The sequence below is a fragment of the Grammomys surdaster genome, unplaced genomic scaffold, assembly GCF_004785775.1.
Source record: "Grammomys surdaster isolate TR1022 unplaced genomic scaffold, NIH_TR_1.0 126313, whole genome shotgun sequence".
Classification (NCBI taxonomy): domain Eukaryota; kingdom Metazoa; phylum Chordata; class Mammalia; order Rodentia; family Muridae; genus Grammomys; species Grammomys surdaster.
Genome location: NW_021621113.1, coordinates 8986974 through 9013992, shown reverse-complemented (window position 1 = coordinate 9013992; position 27019 = coordinate 8986974). Strand labels below are relative to the sequence as shown.

Here is a 27019-nt window from a genome sequence, read left to right as displayed (position 1 = left end):
GAGGATCGTCCCATTCTGTGTACTTCGGGTGGTGAACTGCCTTCTTGGAAGGCCGCCATTGCAAGTGTCGCGGACGTGAATTTGAATCCCTGCTTTGTCACTTAGCAATTGTGTGGCCATGTGTTAACATGTATGTGCGTGTGTGTGCTTCAGGGCTGCGAGATCACCTCAGGACTCTAAATTGCATAGTTCAAGGAGAGCCAGGAAGATAGTTCATGAGTGGACTTTTATCCGAACCATACAATTTCAAGGGATGTACCGTCATCCCATTTCATGCAGAGCTAAGATAACCTTCGTGGGTTTTTTTTTTTTTCCAACAAGCTCTTACTGGGCTCCTAATTTGTACCCCATTCACGAAGCAGTTGATGGGGGAGAGAGCTGTCTGAAGTAGAGACCGAGAACCCGGACTTTGACGCTAGAGGAAGCTGGCTTTCCTAAATACCATCTTCCACTTCCTTGCTGTGACCTTAATCAACCAAGTCAAGATACACACCTTGCTGATTAGAAAAAAAGATTAGGATGAAATGGACTCGGAGCACCTGGTAGGCACGCCCCTAAATGATTACAACAGCAGACAGTCTCAGAGGTTTCTGACCTAAGGCTAAACTGCTTTCAGTTTCTAATGACTAATGGCTTGGCGAGATGGTCTGAGCTTTTGTCCTGGCCACCTGAACTGCTCAGCCCTGGGAGTCTTGACAAGCAATTTCCTTGGAATTAGCTTAATAATGCCTCGTAGGTGTGTGATGCATTTCAAAGAGGTTTCCCATCATTATCTTCTGTGCTTGAAGGCAGCTGGGCTCAGAGAGAAGTCGCCTGCTCCGATGAAGCTTTCAATCCTTCCTTGAACAGAAGGCAGACCCCTCAGAACTGTTGCCTGGTACAACTGTGGAAACGGGTTCACTGGGGGCGTAGCCTTGTAGCCTGCAGCACTCAGCCAGTCCAGGACTTTCATGCTTGATGGGCTGTATTCAGAGAACACGGCATACCTTAACACACAGTCCAAGATGGATGCCATTAGTATTAAATTTAAGGCAGTTTTCTTACATGGAAACAGGACCTCCAGAAGGTGGGAGGTCTGCTATTACTCTGCAAAATTTCATGTGTGATTTCTGAAGGACGATCATATCTTCCTTCCATCAGCTCATCAGAGGAAACCAGGTCCCAGAACAGGTTAAAAACTATTAATCAGACTGGAAGGACGATTGGCAAAGAGGTTGCTCCTCCCCCCTCCCCACGACCCTGTTTCACCCCAGAAAGCTCACTAGTGTTAATGCACAAAGGGTAATGAAATGTTATGAAACAGAAGTAACACATGCCAAGGCCGACACAGATGAGATCATATAAACAGGAATCCTGTGAAGATGGAGGCCTGATGCAGCCCACCTGGGGAGAAACCATGTTGGGGTGGATAGATGGAGAATGGGTTGATACCTGTCCTTTTGCCCAACTCCCAGGCCTGACCCCCAAAATGGCCAGTTTAAGGTCTTATTCCTGCCAACCACGATACTACTCTCAAAATCCCAGGTCAAAATTTACTAAACATTAAGGGAGTTTGAAAGTGTTTCCCAGCTAGCCTGCATCCCTGAAAAGTGGCTGCAGATCTGCAAGACCCTGGTTTGGTTTCCTATACAGGGTCTTAACTCCGTAGCTCTGGCTATCCTGGAACTCGCTATATAATAGCCTGGTTTCAAACTCAAGAGCTCTGTGTGCTTCTGCCTCACAAGTGCTGGGATTAAAGTACATCACTATACATACCCCCCACCCCAAACGTTCCTTTTTCCAAGTTTTGAAGTCTGGAAGCCAGATCAGAAAGCGTGATGTTAGCGGGAGCAGCTTACTCATATACTAAATGGCTCATCACCACACTTGATCCAAAGGAGCCAAGAAGGGATGTCCAATAATTTGCAGCATTTAGGAGCTGCTACAAGCCGGGGAATGGTGGCACACGCCTTTAATCCCAGTACTTGGGAGGCAGAGGCAAGCGGATTTCTGAGTTCGAGGCCAGCCTGGTCTACAGAGTGAGTTCCAGGACAGCCAGGGCTACACAGAGAAGCCCTGTCTCGAAAAGCCAAAAAAAAAAAAAAAGCTGCTACAAAGTTTCAAGGGACTGAAAAAAGATTCAGCCTCAAGACTTGCAGGCTTGAAGGTGAGGCTCCTGTAATTGAGGGTAGGATCACAAACCCTTGCTTTCAACCTCCAAAGGATTTGGAGAATCCTATCCCAAGCCCTTCCTACCAAGCCACCCTATCCCTCAGCTTCAGCTGGGGAACTTTCTCAATCCCTAAAAAGGGTATGCCAATTTGCTCGTTCCAAGCTCCTAGGAGATGACGCAAGATATGATACACAAAGTGTTCAAAAATTGTTTATTATGCAAAATGTTAACTTTTATAAAAAGTTTAATATACATCACATGATTACAGAAAGTCACCTTCCTGTAAAAAAGGTACAAAAGCTATATACTCTATTATAGAGTTCATAAACAGGGCAGCAGAGCTTTTTCCCCAAGGAAACCAGAAGACCAGCTCTTATGCTGCCTTGGCAGAGTGTGCGGGGCAGCCTCTCGCATCCCCCCACACCCTCGACACCCCATTCTCGGAAAAGCCAGTCTTTTCAGACTCGAGTCAGGGTGGGGACAGAGTGACGTTGCCCAGCTGCTGACCAGCGAGTGCTAGCTCTTCGGGCCACCCAAGTTCAGTCCTTCGCTCTCGGGCTCCAGGTCCAGCCTCGAGGCATGAGTTCAGGGTAAGTGAAGAGGGCTGGGTAAGATCGAAGCTCATCCATGCCCTCAGGCTTCCGGCTGGAGAGAGGGTCCCAGGGTCCCAGGGTCCCAAGCGGAACGGGCGCCAGCACCTGCGTTCTGGGCGGGGGAGGAGAGAAGAGAGGGACCCGTCAGTTTCCGCCGAGCGCGCCCAGGCGGAGGATGCCGCAGACTGGCCGGCGCCAGGGAGGAAACTCGGTCTCTACCTCCAGCTGATAACTCCGCGCCCCACATTGCCTCCACCCAGTTGGCGCCAAAGGACCACAGGCGGAGTCACCACTCCCCCTCCCGCTTGGAAATAACACTAGTGTTAAGAAGGGGGCTCCCATAACTGAAAGGCTTATTTGGTGCGACCCGCGGGCCCACTTGCCCTGGGCTCTCTGGCCACCCGGGATGAACAGAGACTGCGTGCCTTAGGAATGCACGCGATTTTGACATTGGTTCTGTCGTTTATTCTAAGTGATCATGGATAAGTCTTTTGCCGCTCAGTGGCTTGGCTTTCCCTAAACCGATTGAACCCTACGCCTTACAATGTTCTGTCAAAGGCAGGATTTCCCATGCAAGCCTCCCTCCTCTCCCGCCTCAGGAGAAAACTTACCGGGAGGTGCCAGGACGACCGGGTCAGTGGCAAAAGCTCCTCTTGTCCTTGGAGATCACAAGTTCCGGAGTGAGCTCAGCTGTCTGTGAAAGGAGGATAAAGAGACGAGTTAGCAAAGGTACACGGGGACGCGGTGGAGAAGACCCGCAGCATCCCAGCCCGCACGCTCCGAGCAGCCTGGTCTGGCTCCCTCTCGCACCTGGATCGGGAGATGCGGACCGTCCGGGGGTCCAGGCGCCGGCTCTGCCAGGACCACCTGAAGGTCGAGGATGTAGTCTATGACACGCTGCAGGATTTCCACCTGGCTAAGCTGAGTGCCTCGCGGGACTCCCGGCACCAGTTCCCGCAGGCGCGAGTAGCAGTGGTTCATGTCGTCCAAGAGGCTAAGAGGCTCCTCGGCCGACGGGCTCTTACCGCGGCCTCGCGCAATGGCCAGGCTACGTTCCGACAGGCAGCACACCGCCTCGTAGCAACCGCGCACCGGGGTCAGCGCCTTCATGCTGGAGAGTAAAGCTAAAGCGTAGGGAAAAAGACACCTAAAGCAGCAAACAGTGCGCGCACGCCTGCAGCGGCCGGCTTTTATAGAGTCCGCTCTAGGACACACCCCCTTATTCAAAACAGACCGCCAAGGCCCCACCCCCGCCCGCCCTGGGCACCGCCTCCTCAGCCCTGGGCCTTCACAGTGGGTTTAAATTGCTAACAGGCTTCCTCAGGCTGGTCTGACGCCGAGGACCGCTGAGCCTCGGATGCGAGGAATGAGGAAGCGCTGATACCGAGGAGAGGCGGGGCTCTTGAGCCCGCACAGATTTGGGAAAAAAAAAAAAATCACTTAAAACCATTAACTTTTAAGAATTTGCCTTTTCTGGAGGCGCCCAAGTTCTTTGAGGTCTCCAAACCCCCCTGTCCAATACTGGTTCGAACCCATAACTCTGAGGTCATAAATCCCTTGAACAACTAAAGAACTCTCTCTCCCTCTCCTCTCCTCTCTCAAGAAGTTTCAAGGGAAACTTGTAAGGAATTAGTGCCGCCTTGTTCCCCAATTTGCTGCTCGTCTGACCTCCAGACTCACTGGCGTCAGGAATTATCTTGTGACCAGAGGGGGAAAAAATTAATTGCGGTGAAGCTGAGGTTACAATGAAGAAAACAGATTTGGGCTAGGCGCTGAGATTGCAGAAGGAGGAGGGAAGGGGAGGTTTGAGCAAAGAACACTGAGCAACAGGGGAAAAGGGGGTAAGAGAGAGAAGAAAGCAGCTTGAATCTAATCCTTTTCCATGGAGAAAGGAAAAGCATGGATCTTTTGCACCATGAAGTCCTTAAGGAACTAAATACATGCCCAGTTGTGCTTTGGAAGTGAATTAGGTTAGAATTTTGGACAAGGTTTCAAATATGGGGACTAGAAGGAATGCTTGCTAGATAGACCCTTTTAGAAGGTCCCCTCCACGTGCGTACATACACCAAATGGGCCAGCAGTCCAACGCTCGCACAGCCACCCTCCCTCTGTGCACTTTGCACAGTCTGTGCAGAAAACCATAGCAATTTCATCGCTGCGTCGTCTGTCCCTTTCTGCCTTGGAAGGGCAGCACCTGGACGTGATTATCTCTAGTCCTGCTGAAGTAGCCCCAGTCACCATCTGAGAGAGCAGGAGAGGAGCCAGCAGGCAGGCAATCCCACATTGCAAAAGGACAGTGCACTCTATTCTTTGCCGGTCTCTGCTTTCCAGTCCCTGAAGCCTCTGCAGTTCCAAAATTCTGGTTTCCATCTTAGACGAGAACAGGTGGGGTTTCGCAGCCATGACTGCTTTCTTCAACAATCAGCCTGGTAAATATTTATGGAGTTGTTTCACATGAAACAGAGGCTCCTGCTCTCCAGACTATCACAATGTCTGGGGACAAGATTAACACAGGAAACAATTAAGTGTTCAGTAGTGTGTGGCACTGATCAATTGGACAATGGGACCCCTGAGCTGGGACAATTCCAATAGTTTGAAGGACACTGGTCTAGGGAGCCAGAACCCTAGATTCAACAGACAGCTCTGCTATTTACTGGTTATCTACAGATAATCTTGAGCAAACCCAGATACCCTGGCTTTGATTAGCTGCATGAGGAAAGAAGCAGAGGAGAGAGATGGCACTGGGGGATTGTTACAAATACTTTCTGACTCAGAACTCCAGATACTTGTCTGGCAGTTGGACGAGGAGTGTAGACCAGCATAGGGCTGAGACAGGGCATATAAAACAGGTTGAATATCACATCACAGGTAAGCCAGTCTGGAGACCCCATTCTTTTCCATCATACCACAGGCCCGAGTCCCAAGAAAGAAGTCTCTGAAAAGTTTTCTCCTAGGAATATTAAAGTTTTCAAGGACAGCTATTTCAGTATAAGACAAAAGGATCTAACCTGGGAAAACACAAGGCAGGCTCTATATGCTGAAGAAATTAAATGCCAGCTATTTGGTCACGGGAAGGGAAACCTCCGTGGCTGTGTGGACTCCTGAAAACTGAACAGAGGATCCTTTCTTTGGTTGTCATGAAGACTTCTGTATGTGTGTGCAAAATAGTCAAGTCAGGAGCTTCTAGAAAAATCATGGCCTTCAGTGACTGGTAGACCTATGTTCAAAACTTGTTTTATTTCACTAACAGGGTGAATTTGGAATAAATTACTCTCTGAACCTCAATTTCCAGGCCTGTTAAATGGAGCTAATAAAACTGACCTCATTTATTTATTTACCTTACATTTATTTATTTACTTATTTATTTATTTTTGAGACAGGGTTTCTCTGTGTAACCCTGGTTGTCCTGGAACTCTCTGTGTAGATCAGGCTGACCTCAAACTCTGGAGTTGTCTGCCTCCCTAGTGCTGGGAGTAAAGGGGTACATCAGTAAAGGGGTACCCAGCTCTGATCTAATTTATTTTTAAAAGGGGGAGGGGGCTTTGATCCCAGCACTCAGAAGGCAGAAGCAGGCAGAAAGTTGTGAGTTCCTGGCCAACCTGGTCTACAATAGTGAGTGTCAGGACAGCCAGGGAATGACTAGTGAGACCCTGTCTCCATAAAGGAAAGAATCTTAAACATCTCTTCTCTGAGAAGGGGATGCTTCCTGGTCTGCATTAGTTCATCATGGGCCCAGATGTGCTGTAGGTGCTTAGCCCACCCAGGTCCGCCCTCTCTTCTCCAGTCCTCCATTATTACGACTTCTGTTGCCTCAGGGTTGGATAGCAGATTCACTTGGTTTATAATTTGCAAAGTACCTTCATAGCATTCATTATTTCCTCGGGATGCTTCCAGGCTGAAATGGCCATAGGCTGTGTGGGATAGGGTAGAAAGGTGCTGTGGGGTTATCAAGCCGCATTCTGTTCCTTTCCATGCTAATAACTTACCTTTGGGCACAAATCCTTTCTTCCTGGACTTTACTTTGGGGGCGGGGGAGGGCAAATGACCTTTAAGGGTCTTTTCTGACCTAAGAGTCTAAGTCTGAAAGGAGTGGGTTTCAGTCGGGTTGGGATCACTGAATAGATTTTAAACCCCAAAGACTCTCTCTTGCCTGCACAGCAGACTGGCCGGCTCGCCCTGGCCTTCTGCAACTTGTTTAGCGGTGGCGGGGCCTCAGCCTCTTACTCCAAACGCCTCTGAACTTTCTGTTCCCAGTTCTGCTCCTTTTACCAGCTTTTTCCCCCCTCTTGCATTTTTTATTTTTATGAAAGGATGTCATTAAGGCTTTTGTCTGCGCTGTTTTTGTTTCAGAACTTTTCCCACAATCCTATTTTTTGTTGAGGAATCCGCTCCTTTGCCCAGCTGTGGGTCCGGGTCCCACAGCTGTGTTGATCTAAGACTCAGCCCCAGACAGCCTGGCGCCAGGGTGGGACGTCATGCGTTCACACAGGGATGCGTGTCCCAGGCAACCTTTCCTCGGGCAGTCACCGGCCGGCGACTGGCTCTCCCACCAATGAGCGCCGGACACCCGAGATAGGGGCGGGGCCTGCGCCACCCCAGCCGGCGAGCGGCTTGTGAATAGCAGATGCTGAGACCTTGATAACGTCCCCTGAATTGGGGCCCTTTAAAGCCCCCCTTTCTCTTTTAGTTCTTTTGTTTCTCCCTTTTCTTTCCACCTTCCTCCTTTCTATCTGTATACATAGATAACTTTTCTCTTTCCTTTTCTCCTCTTTTAACTATCTCCTCCTAGTGTCAGGAATCATTTTGTAAGCATTTCCAGGAACTGCATCTTCCTCTGCCAAAATTATAAAAAGAAAAAAAAAAAGACAATATTGTGCTCTCTGATTTTTTTTTTTGAAGAGCTGGCAGAACTGTAAGCTATTACTGTTTCGTCTTTAGAAATTTAAGATTGTGGTGGTAGTGGGGTCTCTGGGTTGTGAATTTCAAAGTCACTGTCATGATGATGAGGTTTGCAGATGTGTCCCTTAAACTGGGCTTCCGTCACCCTCGCTGGCTATCTTTTCTCCATGTGTAGATGAGGGGGTTCAGGTGACCTTAGAACCTTCTCCAAGGTTATGTCGAATGTCTGTGACTGCCCTGTGGCTAAGATCCAGCCCTTCTGCTCTCCTGACTCCCTGACTCCTCTGGCCCTGGTTCTCATAAATGTTAGTGCTCTATGTGGGTTCAAGGTTCTCAGAAGCTGTATTTTTTTAAAAAAATGTGTAAATGATGTATATGTATGTAACTGTGGTCACACATGTGCCACAATGTGTACATGCCACAGCATATTCGAGAACATCAGACTACAACTTTTGGGAATTGGGTTCTTTCCTTCTACTCTGGGTCCAGGGATCAAATGCAGACCTTCAGGGTTCCAGGGCAAGCATCCTTATACTGAGCCATCTTGTCAGCCCATGCGTTTTCTGATATCTACCTATTTGTTCAGAAAGCAGCCTTAAAGATGTTCTGGGAGCTTTCTAGCCATACACTGGGAGCCTGTCCCTGTTCTCCTCAGCAAATTCAAACCCCAAAGTACAATCTAAGAACCAGAGGATACAAAGAAGGCAGAGATCCTGGCGTTGGCTAGGCTATCCATGGTCACTTATAACTTATTACACATAGGCTGCTCCTTCTCACTTATCAGCTTCATAAAATTGGGAAGAAATTATATTTACCACCTGACAGCTGAGAGGACCATAGGAGAAAGAGGATGGGAAGTGGAGACCTTTCTGTCAGATGATGTGTTTGGTGGGATCCAAGGTGCCCTGGACGTTAGTCTTCCTCTGGAAGTAGTTGCCAAAAACATGGACATTACTAAGAAAGACAGTATGAGGAACACCGAGAAGATGGGGGTTGGGGGGAACCTAAGTTCTTAATAGAGTTGGAGATGGGGGGGTGTTAAGTGGTCTTTTAAACACTTCAGAAACACTCAGAGCTGTCACCAATTTGCTGCTGAGTCCTGTTTGCCGGGGACTGTTTACCTAATCTTTGTTGGTTTTGTTTTGTTTGTTGGTTTGTTTTGTTTTGTTTTTACAGTGCTGGGGATGGAATCTGTGGCATTGTGAGTGAGAGGCAAACCCCTCCACTCTCAACCTTAGCCTGTTCTGAGATGGTGTCTCATGGTGTAGCCTGAGCTGCCTCAAACTTCAAATTCTCTCACCTAAGCCTCCTCAATGCGGGGATTACAAATATGCTCCACCATGCCTGGCTTCATCGACCCATTTTCTAGATGAGTAGAGAGAGGCTCAGGGAGGCGAATGTGCTTGTTGTGTGCAGCTCCCAGAGCTATTGGGTGGCAAATCCAAGGTTTTCATCCTGTCTCCAAAGTGTTTATCCTTCTGTGTGTATTCATTCTCTCCATCTTTCCAAAGGAATTCTTGGGAATTATTGGTGTGTATGTGTGTGTGTGTGTGTGTGTATGTGTGTGTGTGTTCACACGCCCATACATGCGCATGCACCATGATGAATGTGTGGTGATCAGAAGACAAAACGTGTTTCTCTCCCTCCACTATGTGACTCCAGGGGGATCAAACCCAGGTCCTCAGGCTTGGTGGCAAGCAACCTTGTTTGATGAGCCATTTTACCAGCTCCTTGAGAAGACTGTCTTTCACCAGATAAAGTAAATTGGGCTCATTAGGTAGGGTGACAGACAAGGTATATTTATTTAGGTGCTAGGGACAAAACTCAAGAGCCTAGCGAGCACGTGCACACACACACACACACACACACACACACACATCTCCACCTCTACTACCATCCCATCCATCCTTCCAGTTTGATACTTCCTCAGAAGTTGCACAGTGACTACTGTTTTTTTTGTTTTGTTTTGTTTTTTTGTTTTTTGAGACAGGGTTTCTCTGTGTAGCCCTGGCTATCCTGGAACTCACTCTGTAGACCAGGCTGGCCTTGAACTCAGAAATCTGCCTCCCTCTGCCTCCCAAGTGCTAGGATTAAAGGTGTGCGCCACCACTGCCCGGCAAATAGTAAACTTAATTGTTTCTGCCCAGCTTCGAACCAGGGACCTTTCGAGTGTGAGGCAAACGTGATAACCACTACAGAAACAACATGGTGACTATTGTTAAATTTAGGGATCAACCTTGGAGTTGACTGCCTTTGTCTTTTGGCCACGCTTAGTCAAGCAATACCACCCGTCACCAAACAATTACTTACAGGCTGCTCCAGGGCTGGCTCTGCTTCTAGCATAGGGTAAGCCAGAAGGAGCTATTTTCTGAACACCTACCCTGTGCAAGATATTAGTTTTATGGAGGGGAAGCTGTAGGTGTTTTTGAAATGGATTCTAACTCTGTAGTCCAATATGACCTTGCCTTCGTCTGAGTCCCTGATAAGTACTGGCAGCTTTAGGTCCTTCAGGCCAGGGCCTGGTGGCATACACTTAATAGTCACAGCACTCGGGAGGCAGAGGCAAGAGGATGGTCTGCGTGGTAAAATTCTTCAATGGATAAAGGCACCTGCTGAGCAACCCTGATGAATCGAGTTCATTCTGGAACCCATGTGAAGCTGGAATGAGAAAATCAATTCTATAAAGAAATCTCATCTCCACACTCATGCCGTGACATGTGACATGTATATCCTTACATCATGGATACACATGCTAATAGGAAAGTCATTTTAGTACAGCATGCTTCACTAACTTGAGGGTCTTACTGTCTTTCTCAGAGCCCAAGCCTAATTTCTCTGTATTGTTCCAACTTTAGCATATGTGCTACCAAAGTGAACATGAACGCACACGCATGCGTGCGCACGCATACACACTCATACACTCACACACACACTCACACACACACACACACACACGAGCGCACGCACATAAATGACAACTGAGTTCAATTCCATTCCTCCCCATGATCTTCAGCACTTTTGGACTCACACCACTTAGAGATAGGATTTGCTTTTACTTTGCTTGTTCTTTTGAGTCAGGTCTTTCTATGTGCTCCAACCCATGACTGGCTTAGAACTCATATGTAGACCAGCCTGGCCTATGACTTGTGGAGATCCTCCTGCCTCTGCTCCCTGAGTGCTGAAATTATACTTATAGACCACCAGGTCCTGGCCTGCAGGGTTAAATTAGGAATGGTGGCCTGGGAGGTGGAGGTTGGGCAGAGAGAATATAGTACAGCAGTGGAGGGGCTCAAACATTTGATGTCCCATGCTGCAAATAAAATAAAGACGTGAAAGTTCAAATTCAGGTTGTCCTTTGGTTCTGTGACTTGCAGGCATAACGCTCCCTGCAGCAGAGAGTTTAGTTTGGGGGTTCAGGAAACATCCTAGGATGGTGAGGTCCAGAGTCCACAGCAAGGAAGGACAAAGACAAAAAAGACCTTGAAGGGCAGTGTCCACCCTGCCCAGACATTGTCCTGCTTTGGCCTGAGGCCCAGCACCAGTTCAAAAGCTGCCAGGGGAAGGAGATGGGAGGGGAGGGAGGAATGGGCCTGGCTACAGGGTTAACTCTGCCAGAGAGGAAAGAGACATCCCACCCCCACCCCACACCGGACCCCAGCTCTGCAGGACTGAAAAGGCTGGAGTGCCAGAAGGCAGAGGCTGGGCCTCAGCTCACAGGGAGTCTCCAGCAGGCCACATTGCTCCAACAGAATAGTGCGCCACCAAGCTGACTTCTGTGGTGAAGGCGTCTGCTGAGTGCCAGTCAGGAGCTGACAGCTCATTTGTTTCTTCATGTTTTATGAGACAGAGTCTTGCTATGTAGCCCAGGCTGTCCTTAAATTTTCCATCCTCCTGCCCCAGCCTTGTGAGTGCTTTGATTATAGGCCAGGCCCCACCAAACCTAACTGAGCAGGCATTTTACATGAATCAGCGTGGACCAATCCTCATATTGACTGAGGCTCCAAGAGGTGACAGAACCTGAGTAAGGCCACACAGCTGTCCAGCTGTCGAGATACCGAACGGTGAGGGTAGCAAAGTTACGCTGTGGGCATGGAATTCGAAGGAAACCACTTCAAAGCCTCACAGAACGTTTGGGGTCAAGCAGCATGTGTTGTCCCACTCTGGTGTGAGACCTCCTGAGTGTTAGTTGTGTGTCTGGGCTACAGGTGAGGATTGCATGCAAGCCGGATTAAATGGAAGCTGTCTGGTTGAGGGTGGAGTGTTTGTCCAGCATACAAGCGACCCTGGGCGCTATCTCCAGCACCAGAAAAACCAAACAAATTAATGGCGCCCAGTTCTCTGCAGTGCTGCAGCCCCAGCCTGGGCAGAGTTCTATGTGCCCAGCCCAATGTGACTCGTCTCCTTGCAAACTCTTGGCCAATGGCACTCTGGCAGCCTTTTCCTCCGTTCCCTCTCCACTGCCACCCTCCCTGTGCGCACACCGCACCCTGGCTGTTCCTACAACCTATAGCCCTAACATACCTTCATGGTTAGCCCCAACTTGGCCGGAACCCTCGACCAGGCTGTCCCTATCGCCCTGGCCCACCTTTCCAGGCACCCCAGCTCGTCCTGCACCCCGGCAGCCCCCACCCCAGCGTTGGCGCGCAGCTGCGGGACACACAATCGCCTGCGCCTCCTCCCCCCCCCCCACCCCCCCCCCCCCCGCGCAGCCCCTCGTTCAACAAAAGCCGCTTTCTTTTCCCACAACAGATTAAAGACCAGGAGGGGGTGAAAAATAGCTTCTCTAGCCAGTGGCGGGGGAGGGGCGCGGGAAAAGCTGGGGCTTTGGGGACGCTTTGATGGCGAATGTGTGGGAAACCCGGAGGAATGTGGCTGCTCCGACGGCCGCAGCGGGGCCAGGCGCCGCCAGTAGGGTCCGCCCCCGGGGACCTGGGACCCGCGCCCGGCCCCGCGCGCCTAGGTCTCCTGCCAGCGCTGTCTCCATCGTCCGCCCCCTTTCTCAAACTCTGACTTCTCCGTCTTCCCTTCTACTCTCTCGTCTGGTTCTCTCATCTCTAGATTCTCTCATTTCTGGCCCCATTCGTCGCTCTCCCCAGGCTTTTTCCCGAGTCTACAACCATTTTTTTTTTCTCCCTCTTTGTCCCGGACATTCTTTCTGAGCCTTTGTTTCCGCGCCTCTATTTCAGCGGCGCCTTCTCAGTCTCTGCCTGTGGTTTCCTGGGTTCGGGGGTTTGATGGATTCAGCGAGTCTCTGTTGCGGTTTCTCCTGCTTCATTGGACAGGGCTGGGAAGAGGGCACAGGGGGAGGTAGGTGGTTGTTTCAACACCTCCTCACCATGAGTGAGAGCAAATCAAGGCAGAGCTGGAAAGTCTAGGACAACCTCGGGAAAGACACTTTAGGGAGACTGAGTCAGCTAAGTCGAGATAGTAAAGGATCAGAGAGGGCTCTTGAAGACCTCCAAGGGTTCACAATTATCTCTGGCTCTGTTTAAGTCTCTGAAGGAATTCCTGGCCCAGCACCGCATGGTGGCTTTGAGACCCTGGTGGAAAGTAGATTGAGACCTTCCTCATTCTAGTCCTTAAGAAGAGGAAGGGAAGAAAGGGGAAAAGGGAACTGGCTCAAGAAAAGGGCTTCTAGGTGGTTGAGGGCAGAAACATTTCCAGTAAAGACTGATGTCCCCAAGGACTCTCAGCCCGGAATTTTGCAAACACAACTCCAAGGACTGCCGGCACAGCAGAGCCTTGGTAAATCCACCCTCCTCCCGGGGTATCAGTCTCCATACTTGGCAATATAGGATGCTTGCCCAGATCAGCGGTCCTCTGCCTTTTATTTTACCCACGTATTCCAAGAGTCAATAGATAGCAAACGTGTTGTTATATTAATCTGTTTTCTCATTTAGTCTGTATGAAAGACATGCATTCCATTTGGGCGCTGATTAACAAGATTGATTACCACGCTTAACTGGTCTAATCTAAGGACAAGTCCACTCCAGCTCTAGACACCCCGATAGTAACCTGGTCAGCAAGGCCCCACCGGAGAAGATAGGCTTTGGAGTCAGGCAGCTTAGGGTTGAAACTGGAATCTGTGACCTCGGCCAGGTCACCCTCTCCCTTGGATTTCCTTCTCTGTAAAGAAAGATAGTCACAACATCCACCCCACGGGAGTGCGGTGAGCTTTGTGCCAGATACAAGCACGCAAGGCAACAGACATTAAAATGTAAGAAATACTGCTGGCAGGATGGCTCTCCGGGACCCACGTGGTGCAGGAAGAGATCCCTAAAGGTTGTCCTCTGACCTCTACAAGTGCACAGCAAATATCCCACGTCCACATGTGAGCTGCAAATGTGAGCCACATATGTAACTTTACGTTAGCTAGTAGAAATATTTAAAAAACATACGGAAGGGCTGGGGGAGGTGTCCCTCAGTGTAGAGTACTTACAGAAGGTCCTGTGTTTTTGTTCTTAGCAAATTAAAGATTAATAAGGATATTTTTGTTGTCTTTTAAAGAGGAGATCGCGGTAGGGTGACACAAGCTCGTAATTCTAACACGAGGGAAGTATCGGGAGGAGGATCAAGAATTCAAGGTTATTCTTAGCTATACCAGGTGTTCAAGGCCAACCTGGGTTACATGAGGCTCTTGTTTCAAGAAAACAAAAATAAATGACTAGATAAATGGATAAATAATTTTAGCAAGAGTGAAGTTGGTTTTTTTTTTAATTTTTTTATTGGATGTTTTATTTACATTTCATATGTTGTCCCCTTACCCCATCCCCCACCCACCTGAAGTTGGTTTTAACAATCATCAGAACTTATTATTCCAAACCATAATTGATATAAAAACTGTTCTTTTTTTTTTAAGGTTTTTTTTTGGGGGGAGGGGGGTTCTAGACAGGGTTTCTCTGTGTAGCCCTGGCTGTCCTGGAACTCACTGTGTAGACCAGGCTGGCCTCGAACTCAGAAATCCACCTGCCTCTGCCTCCCAAGTGCTGGGATTAAAGGCGTGCGCCACCACTGCCCAGCTATTCTTTTTTTTTTTTTTTTAACACTATTTTTCATGGTAAGTCATTAAGATGTGTGAGTGTTTGAAAGCTCAGCATGTCTCAGTTTGGACCAAACACATTTCACTGAAAGGCCCACTAGGACCCTGGCTACTGATTGGATGATGCTGGCGGACATTAAGTGTCACTGAGCCTTGAGGATGGCTGGTATTTTGACACAAGAAGAGAGGGAAGGTAGACACAGGATGATGTGAGAGCAACTCCATGAGACAGACGGACAGGGGTCGAGGGGAGAGCAGACTAGCCAAAACTGGGTAGGTAGATGAGGGTGAGATATCCAGAGAACTCTGGGAGCCAGGCTAAAGGGCATCTAAACAGATAAAGAAAAGGGGCCCAACAGGTCGGTGTGTCTGTCTGGATGGGCTTCACTTTATTGGACTGGGGACGTAGCTCAGCGGTAGAGCGCTTGCCTAGCATGCAGGGCCTTGGAGTTAATCCTCAGTGGTGGAAAAAAGAAGCAGAGAGTGAAGAAGAAGAGAGGGGAGGAGGAGGGGGGAGAGCTCTGGACAGGGAAGGGGGAAGGAGAGGGGGGGAGGGAGAGATTGACAGCTGCTTTATTCGGTGAGGGAAGCAATAGTACTCTGGGTACTATAACTCTGTTGTTCCCATTGGAACCCTCTCCTAGGTCTGGAGCTGAGTCTCACCTAGGCCTGCTGGAATTCCGGGGCTTAGGAATTCCTGGGTTTGGGGGCAGGGGTGGAAAATAAAGAATCAAAAAGAAAAGAAAAAAAGCTTATTAGTATTAGCCACCCATTTTTAACAGGTCCTATAACCAGATCCCATCCTAAGCTCATCATTTTAATTTTCTCAATAAATTCTCACATGTTGCTCAAGAGAATACATTAAAACAAACAAAATGTTGGCAAGGGGTTGGAAGTGGCTCAGGGGCTAAGGGTGCTCACTGCTCTCCCAGAGGACATGGGTTCTATTCCCAGTATTCATAAGACGCAGCTCACAACTAGCTGTAACTCCAGTTCCTGCATGCATGTGGTGGCACACATGAACTCATGCATGTGAATGCACACACATGCGCTTTTTTTGTTTTTTGTTTTTGTTTTGTTTTGTTTTTTTGAGACAGGGTTTCTCAGTGTAGTCTTGGCTGTCCTGGAACTCACTCTGTAGACCAGGCTGGCCTTGAACTCAGAAATCCTCCTGCCTCTGCCTCCTAAGTGCTGGGATTAAAGGCATGTGCCACCACTGCCCGGCTCACATGCACTTTTTGAAAAGGCTGATGTGTTTGTTTTTAAGTTAAACCCAAGTTTACCATGTGACTGAGCAAGCTCCTCCTAGCTCTCGTATACCCAGAAGCACCCAAGGACTTGTGAGGATGCTCATGGCCACAGTTCATAACCACTGAGAATCAGGAATGACTCAAATGTTCATAATGGATGACTACATCACCCAAGTATGATAGAGTCACACAGTGGAATATTATTCAGCCATTAAAAACTACTGAAACATGCAGCCTCATGGGTGGACCTCCAGAGCTGTGCTAAGTGAGGGTAACATACTCTCAAGGTCACATAATGTATGGTTCCACTTACATGAAATTTCCATAAATGGCAAATCTAGAGAGACACAGGGTAGATTAGTGGTTGTCTGGGGCTTGTGGGGAAGGAGGGGAAATGGGGAGTGAATCCTAATGGGAACCGGGTTTGTGGGGGATGACAAAATATTCTCAAACTGATGTGGACATAGTCGTTCCACTCTGTAAATATGCAAAAAATTTACTGTGTACTTACAGCGGATGCAAAAAAAAATTACTGTGTCCTTAAAGCAGAAGAATCTTATGTAAATTTCAGCTCAAGAAAACTCATAGGAAATAAAAGAAAAAGCTGTTTATAGTAATAGAGGCTTATCATCCAAGAGGAGACAGAGGTAGGAGGATCACCTCTATCTACAGGTTTCCACCTAGACTGACTGAGATCTTGAGTCTGAGGGAGAGGGGAGGAAGAAGATGGAGGAGGAGCAGGAGGAAGAAGAAGAAGAGGAGGAAGAGGAGGAGGAGGAGGAGGAGGAACAGCAGAAGGAGGAGGAAGGGAATTTTCCCAATACCTTTTGGCAATTATGCCTTTATTATCTTTAGCCATAATTTGTCACAGCTGAGAAAAGGGACAATGCCTGTCAATGCTTATCTCTGCTGGGTGCTAGGATTAAAGGTGTGCACCTTTAACTTTTTTTTTTTTTTTTTTTTTTTGGTTTTTCAATACAGGGTTTGGCTGTGTAGTCCTGGCGGGCCGGGAACACACTCTTTAGACCGGGCTGGCCTCGAACTCAGAAATCCTGCCGGCCTCGGCCTCCCAAGTGGTGGGATTAAATGCGTGCACCACCGCTGCCCAGCTAACTTTTTTATTACTTTTTTTTTTTTTTTTTGAGATAAGATGTCATGTAGCCCTGGCTGGTCTCATGTTCCTTAGGTAACTAAGAACCAGCCTTGAATTTCTGATCCTCCTGCCTCAACTTCCCATATGCTGGGTTTGCAAGTGTCTGCTCCCACACCCAGTTCATTTGGTGCTCAGGGTCTATCCATACATTTCTAGGTTTTCAAGTTATACTACTGTTTATCAGATGCTGAAGATCTAGGAAGTCCTAAGATACATTTGAGTTGCTGGGAAAGCCTCCTGGTGAGAACACTTTGGTAGCAGCTGGTCCAGTCACATGCAGCAAGCTCTTTCCTCTGACACCCCTTCCCTAGTACTCTCCTCTCTCAAGGGAAGGAGAAACTTGGCTTCAAAACTGAGGCTAAAATCTGATCCAGAGCCTTGACCTGATCCCCACCCTGGAGCCTCCTGCATCTGGGACCATGAAGGCAAAGATCTGACCTCAAATCAAATCAACAGACACTCCTCTGGCTTCTGATTCTACTTTTTCTGTAGGACACCCTCAAGTCAAGAGTCCTGGAAACCTAATTCAAACCCCATGTTCCCCCTTTTTCTGCCCCTAACATCCCTCCCCTCGTGTCTCATGAAGCCCAGGCTGGGCTCCAATTCACTTTCTGTAGCCCAGGGTGCAGAAACTATAATTCCCTTCCCTTCCCTTCCTGAGTTATGGGACCACGGGACTATGTCTTGGAAGCCTAGTAGTCCCTGTTTCCAGACTCAATGTCAATGAGCAACTTACTGACCGATGTCAAGCAAGCCTCACCTCCCTGTTTATAAAATACCAATATTAGGGGCTCACCAGTTGAGAGCAGCAGCTGCTCTTCCAGAATAGTCAATCTCTATTTCCAGCACCAACATGGATGCTGTCAACCATCTACAATGTAGTTCCAGGAGACCTGACACTCCTTCTGGCCTCCTTAGGCACTGCACACACATGGTGCACAGACACATACAAGACAGACAAAACACACACACACACACACACACACACGAAACAACTAACAAACAAAGCAAAACAAAACAAAAACTGAACACTATACTTCCCTCAGATTGCTTGTAAAGATTTGAAGACAATAAGTGAAGTCAGTTCACTTTATTTTACCATGTCATATAGATCACCTCAGTACAATGTAAGTTGCTAAATTTGGGGTTTTGATTTTATACAAGGTCTGGTTAGGTAGCTCAGGCTGGTCTTGAACTCATGATCCTCCTGCCTCTGTCTCCTGAATGCTAGGATTTCAGGCAAGTGTCCCCATGACCTGCTTAAACTGTCAGAGTTTAAAAAATTCCCCCATTCATCAAGAAAGCTTAGAGAAAAAGGGCTAGCCACATGGCTCGGGAAGTGGAGATATATAGATATATAGATGATAGATCGATAGATAGATAGATAGATAGATAGATATAGATTAGATATAGATTAGATATGGATATAGACATTCCATTTCTTCATCCTCATCTTCCAAGACCTAATGACTCAGATTCATGCCTTCAGAGATCTGTTCTCCTGCATTTAATCCCAGCACTCAGGAGGCAGAGACAGGCAGAAGAACATATATATGTATATATACACATACACATATACATATATGTAGTTAGGCATGGTGGCACTGTCCTTTAAACCCAGCACTCAAGAGATAAGGGGCGAGTCGATCTCTATGAGTTAAAAGCCAGCCTGGTCTACAAAGTGAGTTCCAGGACTGCCAAGGTTGTTACACAGAGAACCCCTATCAAAAAAACAAAACATAAACAAACAAACACTTGTAAAAATAAAATAAATATAAATGGAAATAAAAGAAGTTTGAGGAAACTGGTGTGGTGGCCTGCACTCCTATTCTCAATACTCAGGAGGCAAAGGCAGGAGAGTCAGCACACATTGGAGCCAGACTGGTCTATGTGGTAAGTTCTAGGCCAGTTAGAGCTACATTGTGAGACCCTGTCTTAAGAAAGATCAACGCAGGGGACTGGAGAGATGGCTCAGCAGTTAAGAGCACTGACTGTTCTTCCAGAGGTCCTGAGTTCAATTCCCAAGAACCACATGGTGGCTCACAACCACCTGTAATGAGATCTGATGCCCTCTTCTGACGTCTCTGAAGAGAGCTATAGTGTACTCATATACATAAAATAAATAAATCTTTAAAGAAAAAAAAAGAAAGATCAACACAAAAGAGAGAGGTAAAATAATGAACACAGGCACTAAGAAGACTGTGGTGGTTAGCGTTAATAGTCAAGAGTCACTGAGGTGGGGGCCCCTCTGGGCACAGCTAGGAGTTATCTTGATAGAGATAATCTTCTCTGATTTGGGGAAACCCATCTTAACTGTGGAGGGGACTGTTCCCTGGGCCAGAGATTTTGGTTTGTATAAAATGGTGAAAGCTCACTAGGAGCTAGCTCCAGCTAACCTCTTTCTGTTTCCTGTCTGTGGATTTGAGTCAGCCACTGTTTTGGGCCCTCTCCCCTTTTCCCCCACCCCCTCATCCCCTTCCAGCTGCCCCTCCAGGTGATGGACTGGGTCCCTCTAGAACTGTGAGCCAGATTCCATCCTTTCTTCCTGAGGTTGCCTTTGTCCTACCTGACTACAGAAAAGGGACCAGCACACAAAGTCAGTGTTTATGGGTCCTGATCTTAGAACCATTTCCAGTGCTTTGTACACATTGACTCATTAATCTTCACACCCACACTGTGGAGTAGGCCGAACTTCTCCTCCCATATTACAGATAAGGAAGCTGGCTCAGAGAGGTTAAGTAAGTGACTTACAGCCTTGGAGGAACAAGCCAGCTGACTCCTCTAGGTTCTTAGCTCTCCTCCAGTCAGAATGCAGAACAGATCTCTGGAGGCACAAACCTGAGTCATTAGGTTTTAAAAGATGAGGATGAAGAAAAAGCAGCCATGGGTTTAGGTGACAGATGATTGGTCTATGGGTGACAGGTGATTGGTCAATGGACAGATTCCCCTTCCTAGGCCATCCTGTAGCAAGACCACACATACCACTTTCATAAAAGGAAAGCAGTCATCATCCAAACAGCAATCTTATTTTTACTTCTAATGCAAAGCATTTAAAATATTTTGGGGTCACATATAGTTGTGTCACATGCCTTTAATCCCAGCACTGGAGAGGAAGAGGCAGGCAGGAGGATCTCAATGAGTTCAAAGCTGGCCTGGTTTACATATTGTGTTCCAGGCTAGCTAGTGTTACATAATAAGACCCTGTCTCAAAATAAATAAATAATATTCTTAATGAATGAAAGGGTTCCCGTGAATGTTTGGTGAATGTTTAAGTATGTGATAATGTTGTTGGGTTCAAAATTTTGAAACTATTAAGAGCTGGCAGTGGCGCACGCCTTTAATCCCAGCTCTCGGGAGGCAGAGGCAGGCGGATTTCTGAGTTTGAGGCCAGCCTGGTCTACAAAGTTCTGGTTCCAGAACAACCAGAACTACACAGAGAAACCCTAACTCAAAGATAAACAAATAAACTAACTAACAAATAAATAGTCATTAAAAAACAAAACAGAACAAACAAGAAAATCGAAAGGTTAGGCTGGGGCTATGCTCAAAGGCACAGCCCTAGCTATCCTGTCTAAGGCCCTGGGTTTGATCGCTAGTACTAAAAGATAACTAAGAAGATTAAAGTGGGGGCTGGGCAATGGCTCAGTTGCTAAAGTATGAACCATTCAAGTATGAAGACCTGGGTTCAGAATCCCAGAACTCATGAAAAAAGGACAGGATGTGTGTCATCCAAGTACCACAGAGATGGGACAGGCGGGTCCCTCGGCTCAGCTGGACAGGATGTGTGCCATCCAAGTACCACAGAGATGGGGACAGGCGGGTCCCTCGGCTCGGCTGGCCAGTTAGTCTAGCAGGATGAGCGAGCTCCAGGTTGAGTGAGGCCTTTTCTCAGAAGATAAGGTAGAGAGAAGTTAAGAAGGATGCCCCAGCCTTGACCTCCTGCCTCCAGGTACAGATGCAAAGGTGCACAAACACAAATAATAAATAAAGGAATAAACAGGGTGGGAAACTTCCTTCTCGTGCCCATGCCTGCCATACCCCAGCTGTAGGGCAGCTAAGGTTTTAGGGAAGAAAAGAATCCAGTGCCTTGCTGCTAGAGCAGCTCTGCTTGGTTTGCTCTGAGGCCCCGAGGCGCGAAGCCACCTTGTTCTGCAGGATTTCTGCAGCTTGACCTCAGCCTGAGTTCCTGTCCTCTTTGATGCTCTGCTGCTCCCTACAGCAGGTGATAGCTGGTCCCTCAGGGAGATGGTTGGTCCCTTCTCCCTCAGAGCCTTCCCCTGAGGCATCCCCACAGGTACCCACTGTGCTTCTGACCAGTTCCCCTCTTACCTCCAGGCTCAGATGGTGCCTTATCCCCAGGGCATGTACTGAGTGATTTCTTATCTTCTGACCCAGGCTGATGAGACTGAAGAGTCCCAGAGAATACACCTGAGTGGCTGAGGATCGGATATAGCCCCTAAATTGGTTTGATGTTTTCCCCCCCTTTCTTTTTTTCTCTTATCTTCACAGTGATTTCAAAATTAGAATGTTTCACCTAAGAATCTGATTTTCTATATTTACCCAAAATACCGGCACACCTGGTCACACCAAGCCGGCCGTCATGCCCAGTGACATCACCGTAAGTGAATAGCATTGCTCCCTTTAGGAGGAGCATGGGCTCTCTGGGTTGGCATGGTCTTCACCCCTCCCTGTGTGGGTTAATGCAGTGGGTTAAAGAGTAACACTTCACAAAAGCCTAAAGCCCCGTCATGAAAGGCATGCCTTTGCTTTACACAGCAAACGGGCATTAGTTTGCAGAGACAATTAAGGGCATTCAGCCAGTGGTGGTGCATGCCTTTAATCACAGCACTGGGGAAGCAGAGACAGGCAGGTAGAAAAACCAAGACCAAACCAAACCAAACAAACAAAAACAAGCAAAACAAAAAACTAAGGCCATTCATTAGTTTATCAGGGATGGGGCATTTTGTACAATTCGCCAATGTCTTCAATATGAACAAGGAGTGGAATGGAATCAGGGAGAGAAATGGGGCGGGGAGAGAAATCAGGGAGAGAAATGGGCACTGGATAGAGAGAGGGGATACCACACCTTTGCTCTTGATGATAGAGCCACCAGCCAAGACATAGGGACCAATTTAGAAGCCAGAAAAGCCAGGAAGTAGGTTTTAACTTGAGCCTCCAAAAAGGAGTGTGGTCCTGCTGGCATTTTGATTCTGGCCCAGTGGGGTCAGGTCAGTGCTCTAACTGACAGGACTGTGTTATCTCAAGCCATCCGGCTGGAGTGTTTGTTAGACGAGCAATGGACACTCAATACAATAGATAAAGAGTGTTCAGCCGGGAGAGATGCTGTGTGTAACGTGCCTAACTTCCAATGCTTAGGAAACAACAGCTAATTTTTGTTTGTTTGTTTGTTTTTGCATGTGAGTGTGTAATGCCTAAGCATGGGTGCATATTCGTGTGTAAGATGCAGATATGTGCACAGGCATATTAAGGCTCAGAGTTGACTATTGGGAGTCCTCTGCCATATTCACTGAGACAGGATCTCTCAAAAGAACTCAGAGCTCACAGATAGAGCTAGCCTGGGTAGCCAGCTTGCTCCTGGGATCTTCTATTTCCAACCCCTGATCATCCGAGTATCCACTGGCCAACATGCTCTCTCTGCCTTTACCCAGGTTCTAGGGATCTGAAATCTGGTCCTCACTCTTGTGTAGCAAATGCTTAGACTACTTAACCATCCACTATTTCAATGAAAACTGGGAAAGAGCGTCTCAGGCAGAGCAGAGGCATGCTGAGAGTGTTCTAGGGATGTGAGGCCTGGGGCTGCACACAGGAAGGTTCCAGTTAGCTGGCAGTCTCAGTAGCCAGTTCAGGAATTTCACCTCTGGCTGAGAACAGGATTAGAGGGTTAAAGTGGACAGTGTGGAACATGCCCAGACTGGGTAAAAGGGCATCAAAGCTCGAGATAGGAGGATCGGATGCAGGCCCTGAGGGAGGTGCAAGGCCCCGGGTCCATGATCTCATCTGAAGGCCTTTTTCAGGCCTTGCTATCATGTTGAGGGAATGACTGATGGTGACTTGACACAAGTTAAAGTCTTCTGAGAGAAACGAACCTCAACTGAGAAAATGCCTCCATAAGATCAGGCTGTAGACAACCCTGTAGGGCATTTTCTCAATTAGTGATTGATGGAGGAGGGCCCACCTCATTGTGGGTGGGGCCATCCCTGGGCTGGTGGTCCTGGGTTCTATAAGAAAGCAGGCTGAGCAAGCCACAGGGAGCAAGCCAGTAAGCAGCATCCCTCCATGGCCTCTGTATCAGCTCCTGCCTCCAGGTTCCTGCCCTGCCTGAGTTCCTACCCTGACTTCCTCTAATGATGAACCAACCGTAATGTGGAAGTGTGAGCCAAATAAATCCTTTCCTCCCCGAGTTGCTTTTTCTCATGGTGTTTCATCACAGCGACAGTGACCCTGACTAGGACAGATGGTCTGGCAGCCTCACGCCTGTCTGCGTTGCCTTTTGCCTGTTTCTGAACACCAGCTAAACTTGCCAGCGGGAGTCTACTGACCTCGTTGTTGCCTGCATGTCAGAAGGGGACTGAAAAATGAGTTCATCGTGAGCCATTATGAAAGACCTGAGTTCAACCTGCTGAGGAAGTTCATGTCACTGTATCTTAAAACATGAAGTGAAATTTAAGGCGGACTGTCTGAAAAGCAAAACTTGGGGGACACTAGGATGCTACATAGATGTGCCTCCATTGCTGACAGGCCCCCACTGCCTAGCAGACTTCTAGTCCTTCATCTATTGTGCCCTTAAAATGACAATACCCACTCCCCCACCCCCCAAAAAAAGGGCATTAATTATAATTCTTCCATCCACTTTCTGTGAATCAGGGCAAGCTTGGACTCATTAATTTGTTAGTCAGCTCTGTGTATTTTGTTTGGGACAGGGTCTTCCCTGCAGCCCTGGCTGGGTTGAACCTTACAGTGTGGCCCAAGCTGGCTTCAGATTTTTGGAGATCCTACTGCCTCCTGAGTACCAGGATTACAGGGGTGCACCTAATACTTTTTTCGGATGTTTGTTTTTGGTTGGTTGGATGGTTGGTTAGTTGGTTAGTTTTTTGAGACAGGGTTTCTGTGTGTAGCTCTGGCTGTCCTGAGACTCACTCTGTTAGACCAGGCTGCCCTCAAACTCACAGGGATCCTGCCTTTGGACTGGGATTAAAGTGTGAGCCACCACTGCCTGGCTCCCCTGCCTACTTAGGGCTGAGATTTAAAGAGTGAGCCACCACTGCCTGGCTCCACGCTTCCTTTTCTGTGTGCGTGTGTGTGTTAACGATTCATTCCATATTTACTATATGCTAGGCATTGTTCTAAGTGATTTATATATGTTAATTTATTAAATCTTTATAATGATTATCAACGGAGGTATTGTTACATCCTTTATAGAATAGGAAGCTGAGGTACTGTGAGAGTAAGGACCTCCACACAGAACTCTCGTCAGCCCTGATACTGTGGACCTTTGGAGCAGATAATTCAACTCTTCCTGTCTATCCTGTGTGTGTTAGGATGCTCAATGTCGTCCTGGGCTCCACCTCTACCAGATGCCTGTAGCAGTCCCCATCGGAGCTGTGACAAACCAAAACCCTTCAGATTTTGTCAAATGTCCCCTGTTTGAAAATCACTGCCTAACAGGACCCTGGGGAGTTAAGTGGCCTAACATGGGTGCCACAGCTGCATGTGTCCTACGCTGTCCCTCTTCATCAACCCCTTGAAGTCTGTGTTCCCAGCACTGATCTTCCTACTAATTTTAAAAATGTGCCACTAAATAGATACAGGATGTCCATGAGTTCCCTGAAACCCAAAGCTTATCTGGAAGTCAGTCCTAATGCCTTCGAAGCCCCTGCCACTGACAGCCCAAGGGACCTAGGCAGAGCTCCTTTCCCACCCCAAGCCTCAGTTTCCCCGTTTGCATAATGAGGGGCTAACCCAGAAGCCTTTCAAAAGGTCCCTCTCTGCTGAACTCAGGAACTGGATGATTCACTGCCGATACAAATTCCCCTCACAAAGTCCAAATTCCTCCCAGGGCCTTAGTCATTCTAGGGTTTGAACTTTCTCGAAAAAAAAAACATTTGAAAACTTCTTCCAGCTTGAAAAAAAAAGGCTATTAAAAGAAAGTAAAAGTTTCAAAACCAAATCCTAAGCAAATGGGCCTGAAAATAACACACCCAGACACACACACATACAAACACACCACAGATACACACACACAGACATGCACATACAACACACACACAACACATACACACACATACCACACACTCTCACACACCATACTCACACACACACACATATCACATATACACAGACACACACACCACACACACATACCACACACATACCCCACATACACAACACACACACACAACACACACCCATTGCTCAAGGTATAGCTGAGAACAGGATATGAAACCTCTCAGGCAAACCCGCTCGGAGGAATGATTCACAGGCCTTTTGAGATGCTTCTATTTCAAGACACAATCCACCCACTGGATCTGGCAGCAGCTCCAGAAACAAAATAAACCTTCAAGAGACCGCCCAGTTTCTTATCTCAAGGCAAGAGCAGTGTGCACAGACCTCAAGGGCTCCGAGCAGAGGACAAGGCATGAATTCCTGTTCTCTCGAGTGTCAGGCCTCCATCTGCAGGCTTGCTCAGAGAAAGGCTTTGCACCCACCTCCCCTCGGCTGGCCAAGTTCAGAGCCACACAGCCCAGCAGTGTATGGCCTTTGCTGTCTCAGGTTCAGATTCCTGAGGCTTTTGTGTGGCTTTGCCCTAACAGCACTGAGACTGGGGCATGCCCACCACTGTTTCCAGCTGTGCCCACCACTGTTTCCAGCTGTGCCCAGGGTCTGCCTTTGCCTGTGGATAAGAACATTCCTCTTGTCCCAGGAAGGAAACATGAATTTTAGCATACCACTTAAGACGTCATGTTTTATGTAAAATAGAAATAAATATGAAAGTATAGCCGGGCGGTGGTGGCGCACGCCTTTAATCCCAGCACTTGGGAGGCAGAGGCAGGTAGATTTCTGAGTTCGAGGCCAGCCTGGTCTACAGAGTGAGTTCCAGGACAGCCCGGGCTATACAGAGAAACCCTGTCTCGAAAAATCAAAAAAAAAAAAAAAAAGGAAGAAAGAAAGAAAGAAATATGAAAGTAAACTATGAACTGAGGGTGTAGTTTAAGGGGTAGCCTGCTTGCCTATCGCCCACGCTGCCCTGGGTTCTGTTCCTAGCACTGCCTGATGATGGTAGTGGTGGTGGTGATGATGATGATAAATATTCACTCAACACAATACTCATTGAGTGCTTACTGTATACATAATTCTACATATGCTACAAACATGTGAGGCCAAGGCGTGTGGTGGTGCACATCTGTAACGCCAGCACTCAGGAGGCAGACGTAGGAGGATTCCTGTGAGTTTGAGGCCAGCCTGATCTACATAGTGAATTCTAAGTTAGACGGGACTATATTGTGAGACCTTATCTCAAAAATTAATTACATATGTATATTAATATATGAATCTGTTCACTATAGGAAATTCCCTGCATAAAACATGACACCAAAATTGGAGCAAAATTGAAAGAAATGCAAATGTTTGTGCCACAGTTAAGTACGGTCTCTGCCTCTGTACTTACCCCTGGGGCTTTTTTTCCCTTTTTCTTTTTAGACTTAGAAAGCCTCTCACTTTTATATACGCTCATTTGTCCTGCCGGAGTCCAGGATCTTTCTGAAAAGGTCACCATGTTTTCTTTCTTTGTTTGTTTTGTTTGGAAGCAGTCTTGCTATCTAGCTTAGCTAGCCTCAAGCTCACGGCAATCCTCCTGCCTCGGTCCTCTAGGTGCTGAGCTTGCGGCTGTGAACCACCATGTTTGATTCTCTTTTT

General features: G+C 47.7%; 1 protein-coding gene across 1 annotated transcript; it reads right to left on the bottom strand.

Moving 5' to 3' along the window:
* Positions 1–2349: 2349 nt before the first annotated feature.
* On the bottom strand, positions 2350–3905 carry Id3 (inhibitor of DNA binding 3, HLH protein). The gene is made up of 3 exons (XM_028759866.1): positions 3556–3905; positions 3357–3439; positions 2350–2857 (listed from the first exon to the last, which is right to left on the bottom strand). The coding sequence occupies exons 1-2, from the start codon at positions 3853–3855 to the stop codon at positions 3380–3382; spliced, it is 360 nt and encodes a 119-aa protein (XP_028615699.1). The 5' UTR covers positions 3856–3905; the 3' UTR covers positions 2350–2857; positions 3357–3379.
* Positions 3906–27019: the final 23114 nt, after the last annotated feature.